The sequence below is a fragment of the Bos indicus genome, chromosome 6 (genome assembly GCF_029378745.1).
Source record: "Bos indicus isolate NIAB-ARS_2022 breed Sahiwal x Tharparkar chromosome 6, NIAB-ARS_B.indTharparkar_mat_pri_1.0, whole genome shotgun sequence".
NCBI classification, from domain to species: Eukaryota; Metazoa; Chordata; class Mammalia; order Artiodactyla; family Bovidae; genus Bos; species Bos indicus.
Genome location: NC_091765.1, coordinates 4,777,054 through 4,796,250, shown reverse-complemented (window position 1 = coordinate 4,796,250; position 19,197 = coordinate 4,777,054). Strand labels below are relative to the sequence as shown.

Sequence of the window (19,197 nt, the reverse complement as noted above, 5' to 3'; positions counted from 1 at the left end):
CCTCGAATTCTTAATGCCTTGTCCAAAAAAATTGGACCAAGGATTGACGTTTTCCACCAAGCAAGCCACATAACCACAAATGTTTCTCATTTACTCCACTCCTGGGACATACAGCTAAAATAAAAAATTTCCTGAATACCCCAAATTTCAGATGCAATTTGGAATGCAAGTGATTCATAATGTTTTGCAGGAAACATTATGATATTCTTTTACCAACTCAGTGTTTCTGGAATGCAATCCTTGGGAGATTACCCCCAACCAATCAGAAGGCTGAATCACTGTCAGCCATGTGACCCAAATATTACGCTCTCTGCCCTAGCTCAGGGTGATTTTGAACCTTAAGCAATCTGCTTCTCCAGCTACTGTTCCCGTAAGAAAGTCTGTCACCTCAAGGGAGCTAGCAAAGTTCCACACTGTGCTCATAGCAAGAAACATGGTAACAGCGCCCTCAGCCCCCTCCTAGGAAAGGAAGAGACAGTGTCAAAAGGAGCCAAAGGCACCGGCAGCACTGCTGCACCGACACTCTCACACAGACGCCCAATAGGCGTAGACACTAATGCAAGTGTGAAACTGCACAGAGCCTCTAGCTAGTTTTTGAGTCCTACTCTAACCCCACTCCCACTTCACCCCCCATTATTAAGTCAAATAATAATTTCTTGGTGTATCAAGGTTGCAAAAATAATCTTTTATAGATTCCTATTTTCTTGCAAGGAAAGAAATACAGCTGATATAGAAGAAGAAAAGTACTGCACTGAATATACCAAGTGAACATAAACACCTTCTTAGAAATCATGATTGCTAAGAAGGAGAGAAGTGTAGGTAGCTACAATATGATTAAAAAAAAAACGAAAAGGGCATAGAGTAGCAAACATGGGGAGTAGCAATAAGAGATGGAGACAAATACTTACTGACAGCATTCCATTAGCTAAAGGACTCAGTACAAGCAAACTGTGCAGTTAAGGGAACTCTTAGAGACAACCTGAGGGGTTCTGGGGGCAAAGCTCACAGCTGAGCATACAACACTGAAGGTTTGGGCAAACAGAGAGAGCTACCGAGTCTAAAGAAATAACAGAAAACAGGAAGAAATACCCAAAAAGGAATTTAAGAAAAGCTTAAAATCACTATTTAAGCACAAGAAGAAAACAATCAACTTTAAACAGAATAATATTCTCTAAAATATAATTAATGAAGCCCCTACAAAACAATGGGTTTGCCTAAATTAGATTTCATGGGTCTACAGACAATTTTTATATTGGTAACACTGACACAGAAACAAACTGAGCCCTTTTCCAAACAGGAAAAGGAGTATGTCAAGGCTGTATATTGTCACCCTGCTTATTTAACTTATATGCAGAGTACATCATGAGAAACACTGGGCTGGAAGAAGCACAAGCTGGAATCAAGATTGCCAGGAGAAATATCAATAACCTCAGATATGCAGATGACACCACCCTTATGGCAGAAAGTGAAGAACTAAAGAGCCTCTGGATGAATGTGAAAGAAGAGAGTGAAAAAGTTGGCTTAAAACTCAACATTCAGAAAACCAAGATCATGCCATCTGGTCCCATCATTTCATGGCAAATAGATGGGGAAACAGTGAAAACAGTGTCACACTTTATTATTTTAGACTCCAAAATCACTGCAGATGGTGACTGCAGCCATGAAATTAAAAGACGCTTACTCCTTGGAAGAAAAGTTGTAACCAACCTAGACAGCATATTGAAAAGCAGAGACATTCCTTTGCCAACAAAGGTCCATCTAGTCAAGGCTATGGTTTTTCCAGTAGTCATGTATGGATGTGAGAGATGGACTATAAAGAAAGCTGAGCACCAAAGAATTGATGCTTTTGAACTGTGGTGTTCGAAAAGACTCCTGAGAGTCCCTTGGACTGCAAAGAGATCCAACCAGTCCATCCTAAAGGAGATCAGTCCTGGGTGTTCACTGGAAGGACTGATGTTGAAGCTGAAACTCCAATACTTGGGCCACCTGATGCGAAGAGCTGACTCATTGCAAAAGACTCTGATGCTGGGAAAGATTGAAGGCGTGAGGAGAAGGGGATGACAGAGGATGAGATGGTTGGATTGCATCACTGACTCAATGCACATGGGATTGGGTGGACTCCAGGAGTTGGTGATGGACAGGGAGGCCTGGTGTGCTATGGTTCATGGGGTCGCAAAGAGTTGGACGTGACTAAACTGAACTGAAACTGAGCCCGTAAGTTATAATTAGGATATACTGAAGATCCTGTGAGATTAGTATGCCTCAGAAAACCATGAAAAAATATAAAATCCTTGAAAATAATTAATGTCTACATATTTTTTATAAGAAATCAATTTAAATGTGTGGTTGGATCAACACATATCATGAACAATCTAAAAAGTGGCTTGAATACAGCTGGCTGCCGAAAGATCCTATATTCCAAACCCTTTGGTAAGTCATCACTAACTTGCCCGTACAAAAAGAACAGTAATCACACTGGTTATCCACTACCTATTTGTACTGAAACAACCAGGCTAGCTAATAACATAAGGAAATGAAATATCCTAAATGACTGTTTTCCGGTTACTTGCAAACCTAATTCTGTACATTTTCCCTTGCATTTTTCCTCTTGCCACTGTTGGTTTCAGACTTGGATTGAGTGAATCAGCCTAACCCTCACGTTAAGCTATGGGTCTGTCGTGAGTAAATGGCATGATGTGCGTGAAGCCTCTAGGGCAGTGCATGTGGACACACTGGAGGAGCTGTGGGCCCCCTCGCTCTGTCCCCTCCCCTCTGCTCCTGCCAACCTCCGCCCTGCTTTCACTTCTCTAGTTTGGGGTCCAGGAGCCGAGTTTTCACATGTGGTCTGTCAACTCCCAAACACAATGTAAAGCTTCTTTAATTCTCTTAACCATATGTCCAATGAACTTTAATTATAGTTCAGTTCAGTCATTCACTCATGTACGACCCCAGGCCTCCCTGTCCGTCACCAACTCCTGGAGCTTGCTCAAACTCATGTCCATCAAGTCAGTGATGCCATCCAACCATCTCATCCTCTGTCGTCTCCTTCTCCTCCCACCTTCAATCTTTCCCAGCATCAGGGTCTTTTCAAATGAGTCAGCTCTCCACATCAAGGGGTCAAGGTATTGGAGTTTCAGCTTCAGAATGAGTCCTTCCAATGAATATTCAGGACTGATCTCCTTTAGGATGGACTGGTTGGATCTCCTTGGTGTCCAAGGGACTCTCAAGAGTCTTCTCCAACACCACAGTTCAAAAGCATCAATTCTTTGATGCTCAGTTTTCTTTACAGTCCAACTCTCACATCCGTACATGACCACCAGAAAAATCATAGCTTTGTCTGACAGACCTTTGTCGGCAATGTCTCTGCTTTTGAATATGCTGTCTTGGTAGGTCATGGCTTTTCTTCCAGGGAGTAAGCATCTTTTAATTTCATGGCTGCAGTCACCACCTGCAGTGATTTTGGAGCCCAAGAAAACAAAATCTGTTACCATTTCCAGAGTCCTTCTAAAAACTCCTTGTCTTGACTCTTTTTCTCTTTCCCTTAATTTCTACTGAGGGATCAATGGCATTTAAGTCACAGTTAGTATCAGAGCCTGATGCTGTGTATAACACTGTCCTATAATACAGGGTACAGAATTCAATAAAACATTGTTCCCACCTGGGAGAGTTAATTATCTATGTCAGCTTGACTGGGCCACAGGGCACCCAGATAGCTATTCAGACATTATTTTGTTTCTGTGAGGATGTTTTTGTGTGAGATTAACGTTTTAATACATGAATTTGAGTAAAGTAGACTACCCTCTTGGAGAAGGCAATGGCACCCCACTCCAGTACTCTTGCCTGGAGAATCCCACGGGCGGAGGAGCCTAGTAGGCTGCAGTCCACGGGGTTCTGAAGAGTTGGGACACAACTGAGCGACTTCCCTTTCACTTTTCACTTTCATGCATTGGAGAAGGAAATGGCAACCCACTCCAGTGTCTTGCCTGGAGAATCCCAGGGACGGGGGAGCCTGGTGGGCTGCCATCTACGGGGTCACACAGAGTCGGACACGACTGAAGCGACTTAGCAGCAGCAGCAGCAGCCTACCCTCTACAATGTAGGTGGGCCTCATCCAATCAGCTGAAGTCCTGAGAAGAACAAAAGGGTCTCCCTTCCCCCAAGTAAAACAGAATTCTTTTTTTTAATTTTGGCACCAACCCATGGCATGTGGAACTTTAGTTCTCTGACCAGGAATCAAACCTGTGGCCCCTGCACTGGAAGGTAGAGTCTTAACCCCTGCAGCACAGGGAAAGTTCCAAAAGAATTCTTTTGCCTAATGGCTTTTAAACTGGAAAATCCACTCTTCAGGCCTGACAGCCTTTCAAGTGGGACACTGGCTCTTGCTGATTCTACAGCAGCTTTCATGTCGTCAAAGTTGAAATAGAACATCTGCTCTTCACTGTTCTACAGCAATCTGTGGCCTCTGGACTTGAGGTGGGACACTGGCTCTGAAGAGACTGAACTTGCCAGCCTCCATAACTACATAAGCCAATTCCTTAAAATAAATCTCTTTCTCAGTCTCTGTCTCTATCTCTCTTTCTAGATGGATGGATGGATGGATAGATATGTGCTAAGTCAACTCAGTTGTGTCTGACTCTCTGTGATCCCATGGACCGTAGCCCACAGGCTCCTCTGTCCACGGGTTTCTCCAAATAAGAACACTGGAGTGGGTTGATATGCCCTCCTCCAGGGGATCCTTCCGACCCAGGGATCAAATGCACGTCTCTTATGTCTCCTGCACTGGCAGGTGGGTTCTTTACATCACAGATACAGATATATAGATCCCATCGGCCCTATTTCTTTGAAAACCCTGAGGAATACAACACCCTCAAGAAGCTCAGAGTACAGCCATAGAGAGACACACTCAAATAAACTTTCTCCATGAAGCCTTTCCCAAACAATAACATAGAACATTGTGCCATGAGCCAAATAAGCCATCAAACAGAAAAACTATCAACATACATTCACTGAATGAATTAAAAGTACTTGAAAGTAGAATCTGCCAAGGATAGTATCAGACCATGTAACTCATCCCCTCAAGAATTCTCATAAAGTCAGTGATCTGGGGTCAATTTACAGCTGGGCCTGCCCCTTCCTGCATATGCTGACTAGATGAGACTTCTCTGCTTTTATGAGTTAGTTACTGTTATTTGAAGCAGGTCATTTGGAAATAAATTTAAAACAGGGATAACAGTTATAAATTAGTTCATTCCCCTCAATGTACAGAGTACAAATAAGAAGCAAATAAGCTCACCTGGATGGCAGCCAGGTTCTTCTGCTCCTGAGATGGTGCCTCATGAACAAAGCGAAGCCAGTTGGAGTGTCGCGGGTTGGTAGCGTCCAAAATGTACAGGACTTCTCCCTTACTCCCCCGAACCTGAAACGTAAGAGTGCCCGAATTTACACTTGAAGTTAGTATTAGCCGTACTAAACAGATTAGCCAAACTAAAAATAACACGGTATTTTTTCATAAGTATCACCTTTCTATTAACAGGTGTTGAATAGATGCTGGATTAACATCCATCCCTTAAACATACATACAAATAGAGCCTGCGCTTTCATTTGACAGATCTAGATGACTCACAAATGCAATCAATTCTCAAGACATCCTGTGTTGATAGCTCTTTTCTGGTCAAATTTATTTATTTGTAGGTACAGTTTAATACATGTGTCACAAATGCATTTGTTTAGGGGATAACCATAGTTGCAACACGTATTTTTCCCACACAAGAGGGCAGTGCGGCTTGGTTCCTCAAGTGGCAGGGGCTGGAACAATCTCTCAATTTCTCTCTCCACCCACTTACTGAATCATTTCCACATGTGGACAATCTGCTAATCTAACCAGTGGAACTGGACATCCACTGGGCTACAATTCACATTGTTACCAGTGGGTAAATAAAAAAGTTCAATTTTGTCATTTCATGGCCTGCTGAAGTCTTGCTGAGCGGACAGTTGGCTTTGTTTCATGCCATAACACTGCTGTTCAGATCTACTCAACTCTTAGTCGAGGGAGGGCTGTAACTGCCACAGGACCAAGGACTCCACTGGACATTCTTGAATCCAAGTTGCTTTGAATCTAGCTTCTTAAAACTGCAGCACTGTAAAGCTACAGCCACTTGCTCAGTTTAATAAAACATACACCAATCTTTACCCAATGCTCATTTTGAGTTTATATTCAACTGGAATCAAGTACAGGAGGAGGGAAGGAGTGAGTGATTAGCACTCCATATCTCCAACACAAAGTAACAAAAATATTAATATGAAGACTATATCTTTACTGACTCAGGGTGAGGAAAAACAAACTCCAGATTTCGAAAATTTTATTTTATAAAGTAAAGAAGAGGGTCGCAAACAGTTGGACATAACTAAAGTGACTGAGCACATACGTACCACGGTGCCAGATACTGCTAATGCCCTGGGAATTTTTCAGTAAACAGAACAGACAGACGAAGCCTGGCCCCACAACACTTAGGAGCAAACGAGCACAGACTAGAGCTTCAGTCACAGGAGGAGGACGTGGAGTAAGGGGAGAAGGGCTCTTCAGGATGGAGTGGTCAGGCAGAGCCGTGCTGACGAGGTGACCAGAAAAGCATTCAAAGTGAAGACAGGGCACAGGCCAGGTGAGAGCTCAGGAAGACCGTTTCCAAGCCAGAGGGAACAGCCAGGAAAGGACATGTAGAAAGGCCCTGAGTTGGAAGCAAATTAAGAATAGCAAGAAGGCCATGAGGCTAGGACAGTAGGAGCAATGGAAAAAGTGGTGGGTGCTGAGATCAGACAGACTGACACAGGCCAGATCACAGGCACTGACTGGAGACAGGAAAGTTACCCCAGACGGTGAGTTACCCAAAAGCTGCTGTGTAAAAGCACCTGCTGCACGTTCTACAAAGACCACTATTTCAAGATTCTAACATATATTTTCTGGGAAAAAAATACAGTTAGCCTTCTCCTTGTATTTCATATCTGCCATGTTTCTCAAACAATTCTTGTTTTTTTAAGGGTCCAAGGATCCTCAATAATAATTTAAAAATCTCTGTAATAAACGGCAGACCCTCAAAAGGCAGGGATTTAATTTTCAATACTGAAACTGCTCAAAGAATTTAAGACGATAAATACCTCTTCCTTGTGCCTTGTATGTTTAGGCATGAAGCTATGGGGATTTCTCACTAACAACCTCATTCTGAGATCTGTGTTGGGAGACCCTGAAAACCGCCCTCCCCGCCTGCTCACCCATCAGTTCAGAATCCTGACGCCCACTGGGTAAAGCCGAAAGTGTCCAGCCACACTGCTGGCACAGACAGAAGTGACACGGCAACACTTCCTCAAGAGGACCCCAGGCCACATTTCTTTAAGTAGAGTAAAAGAAGTAACTCTAAGCATCTGAGTATAAATTCTCCTTTCCAGGCTCCGCCATAGCTATAGTAACAAAACTGTTTATATGACAAACAGCTAAATTAAGCAAAACAGGCAGCAATGCCACTAGATACTAAAAAAAAAAATTATCTCAGAAGTGAAATCTAAAATCTACAACTGTTTCTGAAATCCACACAACCCAGCTAATTCTACATCAGGAAACATCAGCATGACTGCCATGGCATATTGCATTTGAGAGGCTACCACTACTTACAGAAACGGTTAATGATCCTTCTTAGTCATAAATTTGTTACTAAGTATTTGTTATTAAGTATGACACTCCAATACTTTGGCCACCTGATGCAGAGAGCCAACTCAATGGAAAGACCCTGATGCTGGGAAAGACTACGGGCAGGAGGAGAGGAGGGCAATAGAGGATGAGATGGTTGGATGACATCATGGACTCAATGGACATAAGTTTCAGCAAACTCCAGGAGATAGTGAAGGACAGGGAAGCCTAGCATGCTGTAGTTCATGGGGTCACAAAGAGTTGGACCCGACTGAGCAACTCAACAACAAATTAAGCACAATATATATCAGATGTGTTTGACATTTGAAATTCATTCTTCAAAGATGTGTAACATAACAAAGATTTCTCTGTGACTTACTACAATAAGCCCATTTTACGAAGGGCATTGCTTGTTCCTTATTTTTTCAGCTTTTCCCCAGGTCCCCTGGCTCTAGCTTTGTTGAATGACTCAGTAACTCATTTCCAGTCCATTAGATGTATGCACTTTCTGGTTATCTATTATCTTCTCACATCATATTTCAGCTTAAGAGACATGTACAATTTAATTTTTTGGTAAATTATTAAAAGACTGTTACTTTCAATAATCTAAATCTATATATTATTGCTTATAGTCTCCTAACAATACTATAATGACAGACTATAGTGCCCTACACATTTACATCTGAGATAACTTTTTTGTTCACTAACAGAGCTGCTGCTCATTTATTTTACTCTAAACATCTTTTTCCAAATGACGCTTAAGTTCCTACAGTGCAGTCTTTACAGGCCACCTGCTTTCTCTAGTTTTTTAGTGGCTGGTCCTTTCCTCGTTTCCTCCATCCCAGTCTCTGACATTTGACTGAAGCTGTTGGGTTATTGCTCACATGACTTTTACCTCCCTACCCTAACCCCAGCATTCTCCTCACTGAAATACCTAAGAGAGACATCCAAGGATAATCTAATCCATCGTTCCTCTTTCCAAAGAAACCAAAAAAAAACAAAATAAAACCTCCAGACAGATGGCTATTATTAAAGGCTCCATTTATCTATTTTGATACTGAACCCTGAGTAATATAAATTGAACCCTTCTTTTTTCTTTTTACTTTACAATATTGTATTTGTTTTGCCATACATCAACATGAATTCGCCACGGGTGAACCTTTTTAAAGACTAATGAATAAAGAAGACTCAAAATTCTTATTAGTATCATGTTCCAGCATCTGACCTTTGCAGTGAGTGTGTATTGCTTTTCCTTTCAAAACTAGTCTTCCCAATACCATCTTATTCTATTTGAATTTTCATGGAAATGAAGCGTATTGGTTAATGTCCTACTGAGGACTGTCTTCTGAATACCAGGGTCTATAAAGAGATGAGAGGACGAAATGGTGGGATGGCATCACCAACTCAATGGACATGAGTCTGAGCAAGCTCCGGGAGATGGTGAGGGACAGGGAAGCCTGGCATGCTGCAGTCCATGGGGTGGAAAGAGTGGGACACAACTGAGCAACTGAACAACAACAATAAGGAAGTTAAATTTTCATCTTGCAATAAAAACCATCTCAATTCCAAACTCTGATTTGCACAGGCTTCCTAAGCCAGTTACATAAAAATAAGTTAGCTAAATTAGGAAAGGAAAAAACACTTTCACGTGAAAATGAAAACCTTCCTCCCTTTAATCAAGTCATTCATATCTCTAGGACTCTGTCGCTGTACGTTAAATTAAAGTTATCATTGTGCAGGAACTTGGCAGGTTCTTGTCTCTGTCGAATGCTTCAGACATCACTTCTCAGGGTCCACGACACTGTGCTGGACCTGTCCTTATTTCCAGATTAAAGATTAATGGCATTCATATAAAAGGGATGAAGTTACAGTATGAATGAACTCGGAAAACATTATGCCAAGTGAAAGAATCTGGTCTTGAAAGACCATATATTATATGATTCAGTGATACAAAATGTCCAGAATAGGGAGTAAATTAGTGGTTGCCTAGGTCTGTGGGGACTAGGAGGTAAAAGGGTCATAGCTAAAGAGTACAGCGGCTTCTTGAGGCTGATTAAAACATTCTAAAATTGATTATTTTAATGATTGTAAAACTCTGTATATATATACTAAAAACCAATTTGAACAGAAAAAAAAAAAAAGATTAATGGAATTAAATATATCACAGTTTGCCTTCCCATCCAGCAAAGGACAGAAGAAACCACAAAAAGATTCAGCTCAACAACAACAAAAAAACCCTAACGTGTAAATGAAAGAAAAAATTGGAAATACATATAAACAATTTTTCTTTCCTCCAATTTAAATATTCTCTCTGTTAAATTGGGTCAACTATAAACAGAGAAGCTTATTTATTTTTTGGATGGTTCATGTTCATAGTAGAAGGGTCTACAATGTTACTCTATTATTTTCCTTCAATTATTTTGAATGCCTGAGAAATTTTTCACTTAGTACATACAAGGCATCAGCCTTCCCAGGGCAAAGCTAATAGCCAGATTTGTCCCCAGACATGGTAAAATGTAACCAATGGAATTTTACTTAACATATGGTAAAATTTAATGACAGTGAAATATAATTAGTTCCAAAAATATAGCAATAATTTCCTTAATTAGAAGTCATAATATGTTATGTTATATGATTTATTAAAGAAAATATATTTTCCTTTCTGTCTTTCAACAAGACTTTTCAAAGAATTTTAAAGAAGTAAGATTTAGAGCATGGATGTCTTTAGAGGGTAAATTGTCATCATGTTTTTGTATTTAAATTACAGGCATATTTCAGCAATTGTTTTTAAATGAAGTAAGGGCAGATGCCCTGCTTTCAGTATTTTATTACCCAGACTTCAGCATATCTTTAGGACCACAAAAAACTAAGTGTGCTCAAATAATCAATTCTGGCAGCACACTGTTGTCAGATTTAAACTAAAGAGAGACACACTTTCAGGAATCAGCAAAGATCATCCCTAGGAAACTGTAACGATTTAGAGTTTCTAAGAGAAAGGTATGTTTTTTTTTCCTGTTGATTTTTCAAAGACTTCGGTCTCAAATTCTTCCTAGCTCTGGTGCCTTTAAACACACACACACAATCACTGTAGCATACCCGCCTTTATCTCCCCCACATACTACCCCATAGTCCTGATTCACAGAAACCCATCCTCAGATGGGAAAGCACACAGAGAGAAAACACAGGCCTTGACAGGCCTTCAGTAATGGCCTTGACTGAGCACCATCCAGAATATAATACACACAAGAGTAAATGACTTAATAGGGCCGATGAGCAAAGTCAAGTCTCTTTTTCATTACCAATAATTACTGCCCTAAATATTTCAAGCTGGCATTCTAGGGTGATAAAAATGCTGGACTAGAATTCAAAACACCAGATGTGATCCAAACTCTTGACTGTGAGTCATGGGAGACTCATTTCCTCCAGCTGAATTAAGCCATGGTCTCCTGACCTCTAAAATGGGAATGACAGTCCCTGTGGGAGCATCAAAGGACTAAGATGCATGACTGGCAGAGAACCCGCCTACCAACACAGGAGACATGACACGGATTAGATCCCTGGGTCGGTAGGATCCCCTGCATCTTCAGGAGGGCACAGCAACTCACTCCAGTATTCTTGTCTGGAGAACCCCATGGACAAAGAGGCCTGGCTGGCTACGATCCAGAAAGTCACAAACAGTCAGGCATAACTGAAGAGACTTAGCACAGCATGGCCCACTGAGGAAGGCAAGGCTCACAGCAACTAACACGTTCTCAGAGATGATCACTGCTTCCAACAGCACAGCAGGGCACACATGTACCATCTTCCTGCCATGTCAACTTGTTCAAGGAATATACATGAAGGATACCCTAAGAATAGCATCAAACCCAAACACACACAAGTCACCTCTGCTTGGACGCCTGAAGTGAGAGCAGGCGCCGTCACCAGGCAGTAGCTAACCCAGGTGTAGGTCAGCTCAGCTGACCTTCTTCCTTAAGTCAGATTCCAGGGTGCTGCCCTCCCTTCAGTAGCTTTAATTTCTTTCCCAACTACAGCCCTTCAAATTTCTGGAAGCAGCAGTATGTACCTCTTTCCCACATTTTCTCTTCTCCCAGAAAATAACTCTCTCCTTGTCTAAGGTGATAAATGTTCCTCCACTATCCTGGCTGCCCTCTCACAGATGTACAATGATTTGTGAAAACTCCCTTCACACAGTACAGAATTCAGCACACACAGGACTACTGTGATGTGGGCACTATTTCACTATTCCACGGTAGCTCAGCTGGTAAAGAATCCACCTGAAAAGCAGGTGATCCTAGTTCGATCCTTGGGTTCGGAAGATCCCCTGGAGAAGGGAAAGGCTACCTACCCACCCCAGTATTCTGGCCTGGAGAGTTCCATGGACAGAGGCGCCTGGCAGGCTACAGTCCATGGGGTTCCAAAGAGTCAGACACAACTGAGCGATTTTCACATTCACTTTTCTACTGATGCAATTTAAAATCATAAAAGCTGTTTTGATTGCCACATCTTATATTTAGCTGAGGCTGCCTTTACAATCACCTAATCTATATCAAGAAAGCTCTCCTGATACTGTCAAAGATGTGAAGGCAAGTTTTAACTGAGGAACTCAGTCAGGTTTACGTACATAAACAAATCCTGCGCTTGGGCACCTGACCACTCAGAGATGGAAATCTTTTATCTGTTCCTGTCTCAATAAATATTTTATTCACTAAAAGCTCAGCTAATGTGCCTTCTTTTTTAAAACTGCCATTGCCTTCATTTCCTTTAAAAGTTAGAAAATATTTTATAAGAGGTAATGGGAGACTTGACTTCAAAAGCACTCCATACCTTGTCTTTCAGTTGAGTTCAGTCACTCAGTCGTGTCCGACTCTTTGCAACCCCATGAATAGTAGCACGCCAGGCCTTCCTGTCCATCACCAACTCCCGGAGTTCACTCACACTCACGTCCATCGAGTCAGTGATGCCATCCAGCCATCTCATCCTCTTTCGTCCCCTTCTCCTCCTGCCCCCAATCCCTCCCAGTATCAGAGTCTTTTCCAATGAGTCAACTCTTCACATGAAGTGGCCAAAGTACTGGAGTTTCAGCTTTAGCATCATTCCTTCCAAAGAAATACTAGGGCTGATCTCCTTCAGAATGGACTGGTTGGATCTCCTTGCAGTCCAAGGGACTTTCAAGAGTCTTCTCCAACACCACAGGTCAAAAGCATCAATTCTTCGGCACCCAGCCTTTTTCACAGTCCAACTCTCACATCCATACATGACCACAGGAAAAACCATAGCCTTGACAAGACGGACCTTTGTCTTTCAAAGCACTTGTAAAATGGGACTAATTTTTTTAAAGAAGAAATAACTGACATGACAATGTGAAAGACACCATGAAAAGCACATCATCATTTTCACAGTAAATTCATGAAAGAGCCTTAGCAGTGTAACCACTGACCCTTCCTACAGTTTTACAAACATGTTCAGGCAGTCAGACTTCAGTGATATTTTGGATAGGCAAGTTTTTTACTGCATAAAAAATAAAATATAAAACACTTAGCTGACATTAGCTTATGACACCCCCTGCTTTAGGGGTGTTCTATGGAAAAGGTCAGTTTTCATTCCAATCCCAAAGAAAGGCAATGCCAAAGAATGCTCAAACTACCACACAATTGCACTCATCTCACACGCTAGTAAAGTAATTCTCAAAATTCTCCAAGCCAGGCTTCAGCAATATGTGAACCATGAACTTCCTGATGTTCAAGCTAGTTTTAGAAAAGGCAGAGGAACCAGAGATCAAATTGCCAACATCCGCTGGCTCATGGAAAAAGCAAGAGAGTTCCAGAAAAACATCTATTTCTGCTTTATTGACTATGCCAAAGCCATTGATTGTGTGGATCACAATAAACTGTGGAAAATTCTGAAAGAGATGGGAATACCAGACCACCTGACCTGCCTCTTGAGAAATATGTATGCAAGTCAGGAAGCAACAGTTAGAACTGGACATGGAACAACAGACTGGTTCCATATAGGAAAAGGAGTTCGTCAAGGCTGTATATTGTCACCCTGCTTATTTAACTTCTATGCAGAGTACATCATGAGAAACGCTGGACTGGAAGAAACACAAGCTGGAATCAACACTGCCGGGAGAAATATCAATAACCTCAGATATGCAGATGACACCAACCTTATGGCAGAAAGTGAAGAGGAACTCAAAAGCCTCTTGATGAAAGTGAAAGTGGAGAGTGAAAAAGTTGGCTTAAAGCTCAACATTCAGAAAACGAAGATCATGGCATCCAGTCCCACCACTTCATGGGAAATAGATGGGGAAACAGTGGAAACAGTGTCAGACTTTATTTTTCTGGGCTCCAAAATCACTACAGATGTGACTGCAGCCATGAAATTAAAAGACGCTTTCTCCTTGGAAGGAAAGTTATGACCATCCTAGATAGCATATTCAAAAGCAGAGACATAACTTTGCCAACAAAGGTCCGTCTAGTCAAGGCTATGGTTTTTCCTGTGGTCATGTATGGATGTGAGAGTTGGACCGTGAAGAAGGCTAAGCACCAAAGAATTGCTGCTTTTGAACTGTGGTGTTGGAGAAGACTCTTGAGAGTCCCTTGGACTGCAAGGAGATCCAACCAGTCCATTGTGAAGGAGATCAGCCCTGGGATTTCTTTGGAAGGAATGATGCTAAAGCTGAAACTCCAGTACTTTGGCCACCTCATGCGAAGAGTTGATTCATTGGAAAAGACCCTGATGCTGGGAGGGATTGGGGGCAGGAGGAGAAGGGGACGAAAGAGGATGAGATGGCTGGATGGCATCACTGACTCGATGGACGTGAGTCTGAATGAACTCCGGGAGTTGGTGATGGACAGGGAGGCCTGGCGTGCTGCGATTCATGGGGTCGCAAAGAGTCAGACACGACTGAGGGACTGATCTGACTGATCTGATCTGATCTGGTAAAGAATGTGCAAAGGTCAGTGCATAAATGCTGGCATCCATTCTGACTGCTTAGTGGCCTTTTGGTTTACTTCCTGATTTTGTCAACATCCTAAGCAGATGATTTCTCCATAAGTAAAGTGTTATTTCACAAAGGAATTAGAAAACCATATTAATAAAGTTAGCATGTCATTTCCCAATTTGGTATACTCCATCAAATCCATCATATACAATTCACAAAACTTTAAATCTAGTTAACATTTTATGAGCCTATAGTGTTGTCAAAATTTTAATACAGATTTGAGACTTATACAGACAAGAGCCTTGAAGTCAGCTTCTGGAGAATTCTCCCTATGGTATACTAAAAGGTACACAAAATATGCCAAACGTTAAGAAAAATTTAGTAGCAAAATTCTAATTAACAGACACAAAAGCATTTCAAAGGGTTCTTTGTATAAAAAAACAATGATAATCTCCAAGATCCTAAGATCACAGTCTTGCTGTTTTTAGAAGATGATGCCTTGTATCTGAAAATTTCTGGGCAAGGTTAATAGACACAATGAATAACAAAGAGCTCTGTGCAGTCCACAGGGAGAAAAAAATGAGAAAAAGAAAGATCCAGGTTTCCTTTGATTCTAATTTGAGTTATTTCCTAACCCAAATTGCACTGGTAGTCACTGTTTTCAGATTTTTCCTAAATACACAGTTTTTCTACAGCTATTAATATTGAACCTACCCAGCCTATTTAAATTAACTGCACTTTACATTTACATCTTCAAAATGAATGCAACTCAATAAAGAAACAAACAAATGTCGAACAGAGTCAGACACGACTGAAGCGACTTAGCAACAGTATGAGAATACACCTAAAAAATAAAATATTTCCCAAACACTAATGTTCATCATTTCCTTTCTTAAAATCGTCCAACAATCACAGTTCTGTGATGAAGAATTCTAAAAAGGTAACAGTCATCAGTAAACAACATTTATTGAACAACATCTACTGTGCAGTCCTTTACTGGTTACTTTAAAGTAAGCCATGAGAAGCTACAAATGAAATTCTAGAATACTGTTCCTTTATCCAACATCCACAGTATTAATAAGGACATAGAAAACACAATTTTTAAAAGAAATAACAAAGCAAAGTCTGATTATCATAAGGTAGATATACACACAAACTTCATTCATTTCAAAAACAGTACACACAGGTGTAAAATAAGAAACTGTGCTGAGATCCTGAGGATGGACCAAAGTAAAAATAAAATATTAGCAAAGAGTATGTTATAAAAAGCTTCCAACAGACAAGGTTTGCAAACAGAGTAAAGCCAGCAGGCCCGAGACCAGCATGTTTACAAAGGGCCTGCTGGAAGTAAGACTGGCCTTTGCCTGGCATGTGGGAACTTGGGAGTTCCCAGGATGTCCTCCGTCAGTAGTTAATGAATAAGGGTGGTTCACTGTTCCTAGCAGTATAAACACCATGGTTTACGCTGAAAACCTGCTTTTCTTCTGGGAATCTGGAATCGTGGTACATGCTAGGCAGAAGGTGGCTACAAGCCCCAAATAAAAATCTTGGGTACTAAGTTTCTAATGTGCTTCCTTGTACAGAAACCTCACATGTGTGTGCTCCTCCTTCATCACCGGGCAAAGCGTGAGCTCCGTGTGACCTCTCACGGGAAGGAGGGAGCGTGATGAAATCGACGCTTGGGTTCCTGCAGGTTCTGCCTGTGCCTTTTTCCCTCGTGAGCCAGCTGCGTCCATCACTGAAGAAAATCTTCCCCATGAGTACAACTACAAGCTGAGTCTCACAAGTCCCTTCAGGGAATCTCAGAATGTGGGGGTGATCCTGAGATTCCCCAACATATAAGACAGTTAGTTCCAGTTGCTGAATGGACGGCATACACACTTGTCAACAGGAGAGGTAGAAAATCATCTAGAGATCAACAGTTTTATCATACTTATATGTAACTTCCACAAATTAAACTACAACCATCCAATGAAAGGAAAAAATAAGTAAGAAAAATCAAAGAAAGAAAATAAATTTAGACAGTAGGGACCATTTCTTTTCACGGCCCATAATGGCAATGATATGAGATTAGTGCCTTATGAACTAGTTCTAAGTCCTGTATAGGCTGTGACTCTACACCAGAGAATATTATCACAATAAAAGAATGGTAGAGTACTCTTGCCTGGAAAATCCCATGGGCGAAGGAGCCTGGTAGGCTGCAGTCCATGGGCTAGGAGTCGGACACGACTGAGCGACTTCACTTTCACTTTTCACTTTCATGCATTGGAGAAGGAAATGGCAACCCACTCCAGTGCTCTTGCCTGGAGAATCCCAGGGACAGGGGTGCTTGGTGGGCTGCTGTCTATGGGGTCGCAGAGTCGGACACGACTGAAGTGACTTAGCAGCAGCAGCAGCAGAGCATTTTAGTCATTTTGTGAGGAAGAGGCAAGATAAATGATACTAGTAAATTTGGTTGGGAAGACAGTAAAGAATGATGGGACTCAAATTTGGTGGTTCAAATAGTAAAATCAGAGAAATAATAGGAAATAAATGGGAAAAGTATCCATTAGGAAGATTTGTGCTTCATCAAAAACAAACGTCAAACATAACCACAAATCAGGATCCACCCCAGCAGGGATTAGCTTTTCAGTAACAATACACATATGAAGAAAGAGGGAAAAGTAGAAAAGACAATTTAGCTGGGAAAGATGAAGGAGAATGGATGATGGGAGGCAACCAACAACTTTAATAGGCAGGATGGACTGTGTATAGAGGAAAAATTTTATGAAAGGAAAAAGAATTAACAGACTGTTACAATGACCTAGATGTGAAGTAATAAGGCTCTGGAAAGAGGTAATGGCTATAAAAAGGAAAACGATGGGTAACTGCAAAATTAACAGCTGGAGAGAATCTGTTTTTGGAACTGATTTAAAATACAAGCCAAGGAAAAAGTGGCAAATACTCCAAAACTGCAAGCTCCAGAGATCAGTCTCATTGATACTAATGGGAGATTGAAAAGGTAATAACTACTTGAAAGGGAATAATAAACAGAAAGAGATTAGTCTGACACTCCACTTGGGGATTTTAATGTATAAAAAGAGGACTTAAAAAGAAAGGTTCTTCTGAAATAAGAAAACAGAGTTAAGCAGAGGATGAAAGATAAGGGTGGGAAGCTTATGTCTTAAAAGTTATAACCTAATACCTGAAAAATAGAGTATAGGAGAAGAAAATAACACAGCTCACTTCTCTAGAAGGTTTGAATCCAAATCAGACAAAACCAGATAGGCATATTTAATGTAGTTATAAGAAGGAATACAAACATAAAATTTAAATAATATTTATGTCCTATGCAAGCAAAGAAGACAGCAGAAAATTCTTCTCAAATCCTCCTACACATCTAGTCCATCAGGTGGGTTTGCCAAGGATTCCTAACTCTCTATAGCTCTCACGATAGAGCAGAAAATTGCTGAAGTATGACCCTCACACATAATTCACAGAAGGCCCTTGAGTGCCACCGGACAGTATTCATAAGGAATTACAAATTACCCTCCAAATTACAGAATGTTCAGAAAAAGAAGCCCTCTCCAAGGAGCAGATCTCTACTTGCTCCTAAAAGCTTATGTAGGTTCCTCATTCAAAATTTCCAGCTGTTTCCAAAATATACAAGCTGCTCATGCAATTCAATACCAGAAAAACCACCAACGAAAGCCAAAAGTGGGGAGAAGATCTAAACAGACATTTCTCCAAACAAGACATGCAGATGGCTAATAAGGTCTCAATGCTGCTCGTTATAAGAGAAATGCAAATCAAAACGATAACGAGATCTCCTCACACTGGTCAGAATGGCCGTCATCAAGAAATTTACAAACAGTAAGTTCCAGAGAGGGTACAAAAGGGAACCCTCTTCCATTGTTGGTGGGAATGTATATTAATGTAGCCACTATGGAAGACAGTATGGAGATTCCTTTAAAAACTAGCAATAAAACTACCATGTTCTGTGCTGTGCTCAGTCGTGTCCAACTCTTTGCAACCCCATGGACCATAGCCCTCCAGGCTCCTCTGTCCATGGGATTCTCCAGGCAAGAATACTGGAGTGTGTTGCCATTTCCTACTCCAGGGGATCTTCCCAACCCAGGGATCGAACCTGCATCTCTTGCATCCCCTGTATTGGCTGGTGGATTCTTTAACCACTGTGCCACGTGGATTTTCGGTAAAACTACCCTATGACCCAATAATCCCACTACTGGGCATATACCCTGAGAAAGTCATAATTGAGAAAGACACATATATCCCAATGTTCACTGCAGCACTATTTACTATAGCTAGGACATGGAAGCAACCTAGATGTCATCAACAGATGAATGGATAAAGAAGATGTGGTGCAGATATACATAACTGAATATTACTTGCCCGTGAAAGGGAATGCATTTGAGTCAGTGCTAATGAGGTGGATGAACACAAAAGAGTGAAGTAAAAAATAGAAAAACAAATATCATATATTAATACATGTATGGAGTCTAGAAAGATGGTACTGATGAACCTATCTGCAGGGCACCAGTGGAGACACAGACACAGAGAACAGGCTTATGGA

At 41.2% G+C, this 19,197-nt stretch overlaps 1 protein-coding gene across 8 annotated transcripts in view; it reads right to left on the bottom strand.

Annotated features, from left to right (window-relative positions):
* Positions 1 to 19,197, bottom strand: part of PRDM5 (PR/SET domain 5) — a 255,853-nt gene that overhangs the window by 171,086 nt on the left and 65,570 nt on the right. For all 8 annotated transcript variants that reach the window (XR_011567054.1, XR_011567055.1, XM_070791013.1 and 5 more), the window contains exon 3: positions 5,294 to 5,416. Coding sequence is in view for 6 of the 8 variants with exons in the window: in XM_070791013.1 (XP_070647114.1) it covers positions 5,294 to 5,416 (123 nt within the window). In the remaining 2 variants the exon portion in view is untranslated. The remainder of the gene's footprint in view (positions 1 to 5,293; positions 5,417 to 19,197) is intronic.